Raw genomic sequence first — 16,092 nt, forward strand, 5'->3', positions numbered from 1 at the left:
TGATGATTGACAGCTGATGGGTGTCATATGTAAACAGTTTATGTATGAAGGAAATAGCTGCAATATTCTAATTAAAGAATTAATCAAGAAGTTTACGATTGTGGGGCTAGTTCAGGTAAGGAGTGGTTTCAGTTTAGGAGGTATTGCTCAGATCAGCTTTGGTTACAGATGACATCATTTTACATACCAATCACAATTCCTCCTCCTTCTCCTCCTCCCACTCCCCCCACCTCCCCTCCATCCCCCATTCACTCCTCAGAAAAGGTAAGGTCTCCTATGGGAAGTCAACAAAGCCTGACACATTAAATTGAGGCAGGACCAAGCTCCTGCCCGCTGCATCAAGGCTGAACAAGGCATCCCTCCACAGGGAATAGGATCCAAAAAGCCAGGATGGATCTTGGTACCACTACCAGGAGTCTCACAAACAGACCAAGCTACACAACTGTCGTCCACATGCTGAGGGCTCAGTTCTATTCCGTGCAGGCTCCCCAGCTGACAGATGACACTTTCAGATTGTCTCTGTCTACATGCAGAAGTTAGGAAACTAATGTTTGCTTTAAATGTTTTTTGGCCCTTTAATATTCTTCCATCCCAGGGACCAGTTTAGGAAAATAGAAACAAACATCTTGGGTTTCAACTACTTCTCTCTGTGATAACCTAAACCCCTCCAAGTCACTGGTAGCTATTTCCTTTTCAATAAAACTTGCTTTTTAGTTTTTTTAAAATTATAATTTGGGACATTAAAGCTCTGGGATTTGGCTCTGTTTTGTCACATCTTCTTGAAAATCTCTATGGCCATATCCTCACTCATATGCCAGAGTTACTAACTTGCTGGAGACATAAAGTGCTGCAGAACCAAATGTGAGGACCCAGCATACCAGAAGACAGCTGAGGAAATGCTCCCATGTGAGCCAGCCAGTCCGCACAAGTCAGCTGAGCCACCTCATCCCCAGAGGTGCCAGTGGCCCACTAGCAAAGAGTGCAGAAGTGCAGTCTCTACACCCAGGCGCTTGTGGATGGGGCTGTCAGGTCATAATGCTGGACCATCTGGGAGCAGCTGAGGCTTACCAGGGTTAGAAATGACACTGTAATTGTGACCAAGCTTCTGCCCTTACTGCCTGGCAAGTTCCAAAACCCATCTCGTGAGTCTCAAGGATGTCCCCAGGGTCATAGAAATGCAGTAAATTGACAGACCCCTGCCCTCGTGACTTGTCTTAGAGTTTACTATTGTTGTGAGGAGGCAACCTCCCCATGGCAACTCTTATAAAGAAAGCATTTAATTGAGGGGGCTTGCTTACAGTTCAGAGGTTCAGTCCATTATGGTGGAGAGCATGGGGGCATCCAAGCAGGCATAGTGCTGAAGAAATACCCTAGTGCCCAACATCTTGCAGGCAACAGGAAGTCAGCTGGCTCACTGGTTGATCTCCTGAGTATATGAAACATAGAAACCTGACCCCCTTCCCCCCCCGCAGTAGCACACTTCCTCCAATAAGACCACATCTACTTCAACAAGGCCACACCTCCTAATAGCACCACTCCTTTGGGGGGGCATTTTCTTTCAAACCACCACATGACTAAACCCAATGACCTGGGACAGAGTCGGGAGCTGATAGGTATCACTGTTTAGCTATTTCCCTGTTCTGAGTTCAGAGGAGACTGCATCAGAAGTCAGAAGCTCAGTGCCAGAAACTGAAGTCCTCGAAGAAACATCTTAAAACTTGATGCACAGAGATGCTTGAAGCATTGACTGGAATTGTTTTCAGGAGACAGTACACTACCAACAGACAGCACTTAGTCATTTATTTTAGTCATCCCAATTAGAAAGAATGATCCCACAATTTTCCCACAGAGACAGGGCCAGCCTCAGTCTCTCCAGTGTGAGTGACACTGAGCCCACACACAGCATCATCAGAGAACTATAAAGAAGGAAGGCTATTGGTCTGTGGGCTGCAAACTTCCATTTCTTTCCTAGAAGCCAAGTGTCTACAGAGCAGGTGCCACCAATCGAATGCCTTCTCTATTCAGGTAAGAGATGACTAGGCAAAACAAAACTCCCTTAGTGGTCTGAGCTCCAAGCCTAGGGTGTCTGTACACTTTGCTTTTATTTAGTCTTATAGCTCCAGGCTTCAAGTGCCAGTGGCTCAACACCTAGCTGCTAATGTTACAGCTCTGAGCTTGGGCGTTGGGACCCTCTGCTCTTAGTGTTGCACAACTCCTCAGTAGCTGGAGCTAGCAACTCTCAGTAAGTCCCTGGAGCTCTTCACATAGCCCAGCTTGCACCAAGTTTTGATCTTGGAAGCACTCACTGTCTATCATCTCAGCTCTTTTCTCTCTCATCTTCTTGACACATCTGCAGTTCTTGGCTGTCTGTGTTCTCTGCTCCCAGCCGCTGTCCCGTACTCCTCATGCACTTTCTCTAGCAGTGTTGCTCTGGCAATGGTCACTTTAGCCCATTTACCTGTGATAACAACCATAATTGGACAGCAAAACTTAAATGAGGCTTTACTGCATGGGGCTGGGGCTGTAGCACAGGACTGACGAAGGGGTGTCAGTACACAGAAAGATCTCCCTATTGCTACCAAGAGAATAAGGAGTGCTACTTGTACAGCTAATCACACACACACACACACACACACACATACACACACAGAGCAGTCCTCTGGGAGCAGTCCTTTTCCCTGAATGAAGACAGCTGCAAGAAGACAACCTGATTGTCTGGAACAGCTGCAGGCTGAATAATTCAGAGTCTACATGAAGCAGAATGGCTATCTTCCTGATGTTTTAAAATGATGATTATCTTGAGGACAGCTGGAGGAAATGCTGAAGAAGCAGCTGCTTGATTGACAGCTTCTGCTATCCCTGGAAAATGGCTGGGCTAAGGCTGGGCTTGGGCCACCCAGATGAAGCTTCAGGAGCAGCAGCAATATCAACATATCCCTGGTTAGTTCAGAACTGTGGAGGCAATAACAGGGACTTCCATTCCCATTCCCAGACTTGTGTCTCCTAAAACTAGGGGACTCACTCTGTTCTGCTACCTGCTACCTGCCCATGCAATGGGTTCCTGGGTTTGACAGCTGTCAATCAAGTAGCCAAGTGATGTCTGACAGCTTCACTCTGCTTAACAGGAGGAACATGAAGGAGTACTTGCAACAAGTATCTAACGTGATATCAACATTTTTGTTGTCAGTGAACTTTCACCCAATACTTAATCCCAAAGGAAAATACACCACACTATGAAGAGTTGGGTCCTTCTGATTTATTTCCACAATAAAAGTTATTCATGGGTCACAAAAATCTTACAAAATATAGCCAAGATGTAGCCTATTTAGAAACAAAACAGATGAAACAAACACTCAAACAGAGGGGTCACAGGAAGATGTCTTGAAATGATTCTCCTGGTCTAATTTGACATCTCACACTGGCACGTCTTTTTTGGGCATTTCCTTCCCTTCATTTCCTCTTCTGTCTTCATAGGGAATCACACAGCTCATGTTCTTCTGGAACGTTATTCTACCTCCTAAGAGCTTGAATCTGTAGTGAGTACCATACTATCTTATCTTTAGTCATTTAAAAAGGCATTTGTTGCAGTTTTTAGTAATAATTTTAAAATAAATTTAGCTGCTGTTTTGCCAGTATGATTAAACAAAGTACACTAAAAATATTTGATTCCAAGTAATCATGCCTTAATTCACAACAGTCAGTTACTGGTACCAATATATAATCTTTATATTCATTGTCTTTTCTTGTCTTATTTATAATATTTATGTATTTCATGATCTTAGGTGGCATAGCAGGCCACTCATATCAACATGGCCTTCACTGGCAGCACAGACTGGGGATATCAATATGGCTTCAGGCTGCAACACAGACCACGGACATCTTCGTAGCCTTTGGTGGTAACATGTACCATAGACATCAACACAGACTCCAGCTACAGTAGAACCATAGACCATACATGAGCCTGGCCATCAGCATGGCCTCAAATGGCATCACAGGCCACTCACATCAGTATGGCCCCCAGTGTCATGATGGTCCACAGATATCAATATGGCTTCACCTGCAACACAGACCAACGAATTGTGCATGACCTTTGGTGGTAACTCAGGCCAGGGACATCAACATGGTTCCTGGCTGCTCCAGAACCATAGACACCTACATGACCCTCAAGCTTCAATGTGGCCTGGGGCAGGGAACCACAGATACCAAAGTGGCCTCCAGGGCAGCATGGATGGTAGAGATCTTTCAAAGAAGGTCTAATCCAGAAAACATTCTTCATTTTGGACATCATGTCATTGCTCAGTACCAGGGTGATCTTCTGGGCAGCCTTTTCGAGGGCAGAGTTGGAATGCAAGTTCCAATCTGCTGCAGACAATTCTGTTGTCATTGCCTGCAAACTACATGTTCCCCCATCCTCCACAGTCTTCTAAGAAACTTGTCACAACCATAGAGGCTCTACCTCTGCCTCTGTCCACCACTCACTTGCCTCTCTCCTTTGCAACTATCTGTTGAATATTACTTCCTCACAGTGGCAATTAATCATTATACACACACACACACACACACATATAAATATATATATTTTACCTAGACAGGTTTGCATGCAAATATTCACTGTAGCCAGTCACTGGTCTGGTTCTTTTTTTTTTTTTTTATCCTGAAGAACCATAAATACTGGGCCATTGACAAGACTCATCTGGGATATCCTGCAGTTATCCAGAGTCAGGGTGATATTATAGTTCTGCAGGGTATCCTGGGGCAGGTTCTGTGCCAGCATCTGGCTGAAGCACTCCTCTGAGTCTGCCAACCTGAGGCTTCCCGGGCTCAACCTTTGTGCTTGTAGCCTGAAGACAGAACTGCCATCCACTCTCTCGCTCTGTCTCTTCCCTAGCAGGGCAAGAAGCTCCAGCCTTGGCTTCAGCTGGGTCATGCTGGGTTCCGACTGGCTGGTCCAGGACTGGCCCTATTCCTATTCCGTTATGACATACTTCCATGGGAGCTCTAGGCAATTGCACATCCCTCTGTCTCTCAGCAGGGCAAGCAGGATTGGCCACAGGCACAGTAGCGTCATGTCAGGGGGTGGCCAGTTGGCCTAGAACTGGCCCTGTTCAGCAGATGTTCTGCAGGAGCTCCAGAGAGCCACACAGCTCCCTGTCATCAGTGCCAGCAGCCCTACGGCACATCAGAAATGAATTTTGTGCCTGTAGCCTGCTGGCTGAAACATGACGGAGAAGACTATAGAGTCATTATATTTTCCACACCTGGCTCTGTTCCAAAATTTTTTGAGTTCGCATTTTGAAAGCAACTTCTCATAAGTCTTGCCTTATTATTTTCCTAGTTGTTCTGGAGCTGTTTGGGCCTCGCAGACCCTTTTCCTGCAGAACCCTCAGAGCTCAGAGCATGTGCTGGCAGACCCCGCCATCTTTGTTAGATGAGATTTAGATATTAATGTATAATGTACTCACTTTTACACTTTGATAAATGTATAAATCTTTAGCTTCTAAATATACCTGGCTTATTATTTTTTTAATCAGAGTTTCTCTATGTAGCACTGGCCATCCTGAAACTGACTAGACAGGCCAACCTATCTTCCAATACAGATAACCACCTTCCTCTGTCTCCCAAATATTAATAACAAAGGCATGAGCCATCACACTTGACTGAATTTGTATTTTTTCATTTAGTTTATCTTTGTCTTTAGTGTGTGTGTGTGTGTGTGTGTGTGTGTGTGTGTGTGTGTGTGTGTATCTGGTGTAGTATTTACACCTATTCCTGGGTTTGCATCTGCATGTGTGTGTTCACACAGGTGGGATTCCAGATGTCACTGTCCAGTTATTTACTCACTCACTTCCTACCTTGTTTTCTGTGGCAGGTTCTTTCCTTTAAGACAGAGCTCGACATTATAGGTAGATTGGATGGCCTTGAACCTCTAGGGACCTGTCTGTGTTACTGCCCAAGCTTTGGGATTACAGGCATTTGCTTTGGTGCCTGCTTTTTGCGTCAGTTCTAGGAGACCAATCAGGTACTCATGCATGTGCTCCTAGAATATGGGTGACTGAGTCATTCAACAGCTTCTATGTATGCTTTTAAGGATTTTTTTTACATTCTTTGCATCAGATAAGCAAACTTCATAATTTGAAGTTATGTGCATATTGTAAAAGGCAATGAAAATGTATTTAGAAAAGTACTTCCAAAATGGCTTTGTTGAGGGAAATCAGGGAAAGGTGACACAATATGAATACAAAAATGGTTGAGAAAAATGCCCAGACATTAGCAGAAAATGAATGAGAGAAAGTGAAAAGAGAATTGGGAAGTAAGGGGGGGGGGACTTGAGAAAATGGAAACTAATGTTTTCTCTTATTTAAGATACATGTAAACAGAATGGTAGTCAGAAAGCCTAGAGGGGAAGGTTCAGGACCACATAGCCAAGGAGATCAACAGTATCTGCAAAATCCACAATGGCCAGGCCCTGTGCTTTTCTGATGATCCTGGTGGTGATGAGCTACTGGTCAACCTACTCTCTGGGATGTGACCTGCCTCAGACTCATAACCTCAGGAACAAGAGAGCCTTGACACTCCTGACACAAATGAGGAGACTCTCCCCTCTCTCCTGCCTGAAGGACAGAAAGGACTTTGCATTCCCTCTGGAGAAGGTGGATGCCCAGCACATGCAGAAGGCTCAAGCCATCCCTGTCCTGCAGGAGCTGACCCAGCAGGTCCTCATCCTCTTCAGCTCCAAGGACTCATCTGCTGCTTGGGAGACAGCCCTCCTAGACACATTCTGCACTGACCTCCACCAGCAGCTCAGTGACCTGCAAGCCTGTCTGATGCAGCAGGTGGGGGAGCAGGAACCTGCCCTGAGCCAGGAAGACTCCCTGGTGGCAGTGAGGAAATACTTCCAGAGGATCACTGTGTACCTGAGAGAGAAGAACCACAGCCCCTGTGCCTGGGAGGTGGTCAGAGCAGAAGTCTGGAGAGCCCTGTCTTCCTCAGCCAACTTGCTGGCAAGATTGAGTGAGGAGAAGGAATAAGTCCTGATCAAAGTGGAGAGGACTCTCCTGGACGAGGACACTACATGTCACCTCACCAATTCTGCTTCTTCAATAATCTCAGTCACTGAATGTTTCATCTATTATGATCAATACTGTGTATTGTAAACACACTAGCTTCTAGAATCATCTGGTTATTTCTATTCATGTATATAGAAATTTATTTAAGTATAAAATTAAATTATAATATCATGTGAAATTTTACATTTTCTCTAATATAAAAACACCTTCTTTATATGTAATAAAATTACTTTTCTGTGTTCATTAAATTTCATCATGTCTTATATTTTTCCATTCTTTATATTTTATCATTTTTAATTTCTTTATACTAACATTACAAAGTAAAAACCACATATATTGATAGGGTACATGTGTAAATTGCATGATGTTTAAATATAAGCACACCTGCACATCTTGTAGTTATCATTTCTTTAGGTTTAAAACACCTAAAATTTCCAGGTAGTGGTGGTGCATGCTTTTAATCCCAGCACTTAGGAAGCAGAGGCAGGTGATCTATGTGAGTTCAAGGCCAGCCTGTTCAGAGTGAGTGCCAGGACAGGCTCCAAGAGCTACACAGAGAAACCCTGTCTCAAAAAACCAAAAGAAAAAACCTGAAATCTCATCTTCTAGTGTTTTATAATATATAGTATACAACTCTCCTTTGTAGCCAATATGTTGTGTGACAGTAAAGGAGAACATATTTTCATATCAAATTGCGATGGCACTATTTTTTAAATTTATGTCTCCTCTTTGGTAATTTCATACATGCATAGCAATGTATTTAGATCACATACACACTGTGGTCCCTGCCTCTGACTCTTCCTACACCTCCCCACCACATTCTCATCCTAACATCAGGCCTTATTTCAGTCTTTATCTTTTTATTATAGCCCAACTAATCCAATTAGTGCTTTCCCTATTTGCATAGGTATAGGGTGATATCCACTGAAGAATAAGTCATCTAGCATGGGCCACACCATTGAAGATAACTGACTCTCCCTCAGTATCCATCAACTGCCAGTGGCAGCTCAATTATGGATGGGGAATTTGAGCCCCTTCCTTCTCCATGCTGAAATGTTGCTGGATTGATCTTGTCTACATATCTTTTGCCCACAATCACAGCTGCCCTGAGCACATGAGTGCTATAGTTCTGTTATGTTTAGAAGGTATTTTTCAGCAATCTTCCCCAACATTTGCTTTATTATCTTTCTGCTCCTTCTTCTCCAATGTACCATGAGTCTTGGTAGGGGAAGGAGGTGTGATATTAACATTCCATCTTGAATGAGTACTCACAGATGCTTATGTTCTGCCATTTGATTAACACTAAGTTCCCATATTACCCACCATCTCCTGCATGAGGAATTATCTTTTAAGAAGTTTAAGTATTTCACTAGCCTAAGGGTATATATGTAAGTCTTTAAAAGTGTCTCTGAGATGTAAAACTAAGCACCAGGCCAAGCTCTGGGAATCAGTCAAAGAGGAGGAGAAGGGAATAGATGAGCAAGGGAGGTTAAGATCACGAAGGAGAAATCTACAGAGACAGCTGAACCAAGCTTGTGGGAACTCATGAGCACTAAATCAACAGCTGTGGAGCTTCCATGGGAATGAACGAGGCCCTCAGCATGTGGGAGACAGTTGTGTAGCTTGGTGTATCTGAGGGTCCCTAACAGCAGGGCCAGGATCTATGCCAGGTGCAAGATCCAGGCTGTGGGAGCCCATTCCTTATGGTGGGATGCCCTTTGCCTATAGCTATAAAGAAGTGTTTTCTCTATGTCTGTTTTATCAACTTCAGAGTTTCTGCATTTACATTAAGGTCTTTTATCATTTTGATTTGATTGTTGTACTGAGTAGCACGTAGAGACCTAGTTTCATTCTCTTAGACATGGTTACAGAAGAGACCCCAACACAATATGTGCTGTTGGTAATTCAGAAAATTCAGGAGGGGTGTGGGATGTAGCTGTGAGCATTTATTTCTGGGTCACCTACCCTATTTTCACTGATCTGCATATTTGCTTTTTTTGTTAATGCCCTGCTCTTCTGGTTACTATACCTCAACAGCATATGGAAACATGCATTGTTATATACTCACAATTCTCTTTGTGCTTCAATGTATATTTAATGATTTTTATTTCTGTTTCTGAGTGGAAAGTTGTTAAATAAATTTTTATTGAAACATCATTACATTTTAGTTCACTTTCAATATATAGTCATTTACACCTGTATAAATTACTTTATTTCATGATGGTAGGAAATCCATGAGGGCTATCTTGAATGTTACTAACATTACTGCATTGCTTCCCATCTGGGCAGCAAATGTCACTTCCTCTTTTTGCTTTCAACAGCTGATGTCACATTTTCATTTCCATGCTAAGAACCAAAGCTGAGTTTTGCTATCTAGGAAAGTAGGAAATACAAAAGTAAGTAAGTAAGAAAGTAGGTAAGTAAGTAAATAAATAATTAAAAGTTAATTGTCATAAAAATTAAGGAGAACTGATGCTATCCAATTGTGTCATTTTGCTGTCTAACATCATTAAGGAGTAAGTACAAGGAAAGACATTAGGCAGAATCCACCATTAAGTGTACACATCCAAAATGCAGTAAAATTAAAAGAGAAATTATAAATATTTTAAGTACATAAAGCTCTTCCTCTCCAGAATAGTCTGAATGCCTCTACCATGCAGTTTTGCGTTGAAAGGAGATGGGGATGCAAGGACCCTTAATCATTTACTGTACTGAAACTGGATAAAAAGTTTAAACTTTAGACTGTAATGATCAGCTATCAGTGGGTCTTGTAGTTCAATCCAATTATTTCAAGCACAACAAGTATTCAATGATTAAGTGCTGATCATAGAAGAATACTTGACAATAATTATCTACTATGAATGAAATTAAGACTACCTGGAAAATTTTCTTCTTCAATATAGGCAGGTCATCTGTTTTGCCATTAACATCTGGGAATATGTGGTACTCAGATCCCTAGAAATGTAAGTCATGACTGAAAACCAAAGCCCTTCACATGAACACACTAAGAGCAGTAATCGTCTAGCATTTAGAATGGTGAAAAACCAAGCAAACACCATATCCAGTATGAGAGCTGAAGTCATCAGGATGTGGTGAGCACACTCTCAAGGGCTGGGGGACAAGAGAAGGATGGAAGGTATTGTGTCACTGTGCAGCAGAGAGTGTGGGTATACTCAAAAGCCACTGAGTGAGTCACATGGTACTTGGAAAATGGCATCACATTGGCATCAGACTCTCCACACACAGACCAAGAAGGAACCAGCATTCAGGGTAGGGGTACTTGTTACAGGTTGAAGAACACTGTAGACCTTGGTGCTCAAATGGCAGACAGAAAAGGAGATACCTGCATTAGTCCTGACTTTGAGGAGCAGTGAGGCACAACCCCACGGCCTTCAAGAATTGGTTCCTGAGAGAGAATTATTAGCGAAGCTCTGTCTACTGTAATGAGTCACCCATGGGAATAATCAGAAAAACATTGTCTGTGTCTTCATTCTGAAGAGTCTCTGTGCTATGAAGGCTCTGCCCAATTTCTCTGCAGTAAAGGAAACTCATAGAGGTGAGAGAGCATCATCTCTGGGAAGCAAGGGAAACTGCGGGGTGAAGACTACAGCTAAAAATTCGGTTATTTGGTGTATTTTTTCATACATGTATGCACTTTGACATTCTACCACAGATCTTTCTCATTGGAACAATGCTTTCTATATTTATATTTAACATACCTGAGGTTTACCAGGAAAATTAACATTTTATTTCAAACAGTATCTGAGTCTTGCGTTCCAAGCCACAGAGAAAACACACAAATGAACCATAAAAAAGGAAAAAAAGCACTATGAATAAAAGTTGTGAAAATGAAAATGCTTGAAATAGTCTTTCTGACTGCTTTGTCATCTCAAGTATTTCCATGTATCAATGGTCATTTTGTAAAGATTCTAGCTCCTACTTTAGAGACATTTCTTTAGGAACAGGGAGCACTGATTTTAACCTCATGATGCTTGTGGATGTTAAATGTATTCATCTATGGGAATAACAGGCTTAAGAGAGGACAGGCTTTATACTTCATCTATTTCTTTGTTAATATATTTCCTTTTAATGTACAATATCTGTAACATTTGAGTGCTTGAATATAATGTATTCATCTTTACATTTTAATAAATATATGAGACTTAAACTTTCTCAATTTATTTGAGCATTCTTTTCTTTTTACTGTTTTTGTAAAGTTTCACTAGGTGTCTATTGCTGTCCTGGAAAAAAAATTTGTAGACCACGCCTACTTTCAGCACAGAAATCAGTGTTCCTTTGTCGCCCAAATATTAAGAAAAAAAGGTATGAGTAACAACATCTGGCTCAATTTGTATTTCCTTTTTAAAATTTATATTTCTTGCTAGTGTGTGCTTGATGTAGGGTATATACATGTTTGTGTATTTGTTTTTTCTTGTCCATGCTCATTCATGTTGAAGACATGTCAATATCCAGTTGCTACCTCAGTCACTGCCTCTCTTGGTTTCTGTGAGAAGTTCTCTTCCTTAAGCTAGGGATCGGCATTGCAGTTAAATTTAATGGCAAGGGATCTCGAGGGACCTGTCTGTGTCACCTTCCAATTTTCAGGAGTCCAGGTATGTGCTACAGTGCCTGAATTTACATGAGTGCTGTGAAACTAAGCATATACTCACGTGTGTGGTCCAAGAATGTTGATGACCGAGCCATTCAGTACCTTTTAAATACATGTTTTGGGCGAAATTCTTTATTCTTTATATTAGGTGATTAAATTTCATATATTCAATGTATATCTACATGGTTAAAGTTACAGAAAATTGATTTGGAGGAGAACTTCTAAGATGGTTTTGTTGAGAGGTACAGGGAATGTTGATACAACAATGGAAACCAAAATGCTTATGAAAAAAATCCCAGACAGAACAGAGAATGAATGCATGAAAGTGAAAAAAAATAATTGGGAAGTAAGGGAAGGACATTAAAAAATGGAAACTAGTGTTTTCACCCACTAAAGACACATACTCACAGGAAGGTTTTCAGAGAACCCAGAAGAAAGATTGATTGATCAAAAGAGACCCAAGGGTACAAGCAGCACCTACAAGAGCTACAGTGGCCAGGCCCTATGCTTTTAATGATGGCTTTGGTGGTGAATGCCCTCAGACTCATAGCCTCAGGAACAAGACAGCCTTGAAACTCATGCCACAAATGAGGAGCCTTGGCATTCCATCTAGAAGGTGGATGTCCAGCAACTCCAGGAGTCTAGTTATCCCTGTCCTGCAGGAGCTGACCCAGCAGGTCCTGATCCTCTTCAGCTCAAAGGACTCATCTGCTGCTTGGGAGACAGCCCTCTTAGACACATTCTGCAGTGGCCTCCACCAGAAGCTCAGTGACCTGCAAGCCTGTCTGATGCAGCAGGTGGGGGAGCAGGAACCTGCCCTGAGCCAGGAAGACTCCCTGGTGGCTGTGAGGAAATACTTCCACAGGATCACTGTGTACCTGAGAGAGAAGAACCACAGCCTTTGTGCCTGAGAGGTGGTCAGAGAAAAAGTCTGGAGAGCCCTGTCTTCCTCAGCCAACTTGCTGGCAAGATTGAGAGAGGAGAAGGAGGAGGTCCTGAGCAAAGTGGAGAGCACTCTCTGGGACTGCAACACTGATACTCACTGCTCAAACTCTGCAATCTCAAAATTATTAATTATTTTAGCACAATGACAATGACAATGAACTTGCCTAGATTCTGTCAGGAATGGGCAATACTGGGTCTCCATATTTTCATACTTACTGATTGATTGAACTATTTATTTGGCATACTTTTCAATTATAACATGACATTGGTATAAATTTTTATTGAGGTGAATACATATGTAACCAGATTATTTTCTATGTTGTGTAAATTATTCCTTAATGAATCTGACTTTCCATTTTCATTCTTTACATCATTTCAAAATTTTATAATGTTTTCATCTGATATTCTTCAGTATAAAAATTACATGCATGACTAGGGTGCAAATTATTGTTGATGTTTAACATTGTCTGTTGTTTAGATGAGTAGATATGCCTATCTCACACTTCTCATTCATTGATGATAAAACTGAATCGTTACATTTCTCCAGTACAGAGTACTTTCCCATATATAAGCAGCACACTGTGCAGTAGTTAAGCCAGAATATCTTGCTCCTGTCAAATTGTGACTTCGTCTTTGACTTCCCTGACCTATTCCTATTATTCTATTCTCAAATTCTGTGGGTTTAACTGAAAACAAATGTCCTTCACATAAACAACTAAAAATAAAAGCAGTAACCTAGGATTTATGAAACTGAAACCAAGAAGACATGATTCCCATATGAGTACTGAATTCTTCCTTGTAAGCACACTCTCATGGAGTAAGGTACAAGAGTGAGGATGTGATGTCACTGTGCAGCAGAGAGTGCTAATGAACTTGAGGGCTTCTGAGTAAGTCCCATTGGTACTGGAGAAGTAACACTGTCCTGGAATCAGACTCTGCACACACATACACACCAAGGAGGAACCAGCACCTAGGGGCTGGTTGATTGTCCCAGGGTGAAGAACACTGTAGTCCTCAGTGCAAATAGGGTAGGCAGAAAGGAGGGGGTCAATACTGATCCTGACTTTAAGGGAGCAGGGAAGCACAGCCTTGTGTCCTGCAGGAATTCATTCCTGAGAGGGAGAAATGTCAGGGAACCGCTTTGCCTGTAATGAGTCACCTATGGGAACAAACAGGAAAAGCACCATCTGGATCTCCATTGTGATGAGACTCTGTGCTATGAAGGCTCTGCCCAATCACTGCCCAGGTATAGAAGCCCAAGAGGCCCTGAGCCATCACGTTCCACTTAAAGTGAGCAATGAAGTTAAGGCCTAAATACTGTCTTTTCAAAAGAATACATTCATATTAAAGGAATTAAATAACTGTGTGTGTATTTGTGTGAGTGTGTGCATGTGCACATACATATGTGTGCATGGGTACAAAATTGTGTTCTTGAAATGGAGGATTGATGAACTTTCAGACAGACACAAACTAAAGTATCATCGATGCATCCCTACTAACATGCTTAAGAGATTCCTGCATTTCCTTCACTTTCCTAAACATTTGAAACTTAAAGGTAAGTCTTGTCACTTATGTGGATCTACAGGAATGACAGAAAGACAGACAGACAGACTTCCTGGATAAGGATTCTAAGACAGAATCATCAGAAAGCCACGGAGACTGAGCAAAAGAAAGAGACTAAGAAGGGTCTGTACAGCCAAGAATCCATCACCTGGGTCAATACACACAGAGATGAGGAGACATGTTTCCAATGTATATACCCAGAAAATAGTAGCAACTGAAGTCTTCAACAGCATAATATATTCCAGTTAGATTCAGTTTGAACACAAACAAATGATGACTCCAATGTTCCCATACACAGAAGGTCTTTTTACCTAATCTAAAACAATATAGCATTATTTGCTGCCAATAATTAAATTAATTTATGTATTATTCACAGAATGAGGACAAAGACTTTGCAGTTGGCAAACACACAGAAATGACCAGGCAGATCCCTAGCTGCTGTAGATGTTGAAAACCTAGAACTGCTTCTATTATGATTTGATACAAACATTGTTTATAGGGATTAAACCACCCTACAGTGTCCTGTGCATGAAGATAAAAAATATATGCTGATTAAAATGATTATAAACTTGTTATCATTTTAATTGTACTCATGGCATAGCATTTGAGAACCTAAGCCTTTGAAATACAAAGTTCAGACACTTGACCTGTATGCTGTGGTTTGGACACAAAATGTCTCTCAAGGTTTCCTGTGTTGGAGGTTGGTAGTCATGGGAGCAATATTCTCAGGGAATATGAGCCTTCATCTCTTCCTCAAGTATCAAACTGTATCAATGCAAATCCACTGATTGTTCCAGATGAGTGAGCCATTGGGTAGTGATGCTTTGCTGGAGGAAGGTTAGGGGCCTCCATCCTAAGGACACACTTTGTTCCTGTCTGCCCTTTGGCCACCATGAAGTGAGTGACTTTGTGAATCACATCATCTTGCTACTATGTAATGCCTCCATAAATCCACGGAGTTAACATTCTAAGGTTGTGAAGTAAAGTGAGTGAAAATTTAGCTCTGAGAGTTTTAATAGCCTATTACTCGTGTGTGACTACATGTGTATATGTGTGTGAGTCTGTGCCTGTATATGTCTATGTGTCTCTCAGCATGGTTATGTGTCTGTGCCTGTGTGTCTGTGTGTGTGAGTTTCGAGATGTATGTGTGTAAAAGCGTGTATAAGGATACACATGTGTGTGTGCCTGAATGTGAGTGTTTTGCACATATGTGTGTCTTTATGAATGTATGTGTATGTGTGGCAATTTGTACATGTGTGTGTCAGTGTGAGTATGTTTGTGAGTGTTTATGTTTGAATGTGTATTTATTTGTATGTACGGGTTCATTGGTATGTTCCTGTGTGTGGCTTTTTTGTGTGTATGTATTGAAAATCTGTCTTATGTGTGACTGTATGTGCAGACATATGTAGGGGAGTGTATTTATATGTGTGTGCATATATGTGTGTAATGTGTGTGAATTTGTGTATGTGAGTATGTGTGTACATATGTGTATGAATGTGTTTTTGTGTGTTTCTTCCTGTGGGTGTGCATTTATGTGACTGTGTGTATCTGTGTATGTTACTGAGTATTTGCATGTTTGAATGCATGTGTATATGATTCTGTATGTCTGTGTGTATCCATGTTAATGAATGAGTGAGCGTGTGTACCTATGTGAATGTGTATCATGGTATGTGGGTGCTGTGTGTGCATGCATGCATTGAGCATGCATTTGTAGGCACAAGCTTGCCAAGTGTGTATGTAGTGGTCTGAGTCCAACTTACAAGAGTCGGTTTCTGTATTTCAAGCATGTGTTCCAGGAATCAATCTCAGCTCAGCAGGCCTGAGCAGCAAGCTTTTACACATGATAACCATTGGATGAATAAAGAAGACACACTGATTATTCAGTTAATATTTCATATAAATTAATAT

At 41.6% G+C, this 16,092-nt stretch overlaps 1 protein-coding gene and 1 pseudogene across 1 annotated transcript; both read left to right on the forward strand.

The window, feature by feature from the left end:
• The first annotated feature begins 6,455 nt into the window (after positions 1-6,455).
• On the forward strand, positions 6,456-7,053 carry LOC101836618 (interferon alpha-12-like). Its single transcript, XM_013116473.2, has one exon. The coding sequence runs from the start codon at positions 6,456-6,458 to the stop codon at positions 7,026-7,028; it is 573 nt and encodes a 190-aa protein (XP_012971927.2). The 3' UTR covers positions 7,029-7,053.
• Positions 7,054-12,263: 5,210 nt separating this feature from the next.
• On the forward strand, positions 12,264-12,767 carry LOC121144126 (annotated as a pseudogene).
• Positions 12,768-16,092: the final 3,325 nt, after the last annotated feature.

This window comes from Mesocricetus auratus, unplaced genomic scaffold (genome assembly GCF_017639785.1).
Source record: "Mesocricetus auratus isolate SY011 unplaced genomic scaffold, BCM_Maur_2.0 Super-Scaffold_100014, whole genome shotgun sequence".
Taxonomy (NCBI): domain Eukaryota; kingdom Metazoa; phylum Chordata; class Mammalia; order Rodentia; family Cricetidae; genus Mesocricetus; species Mesocricetus auratus.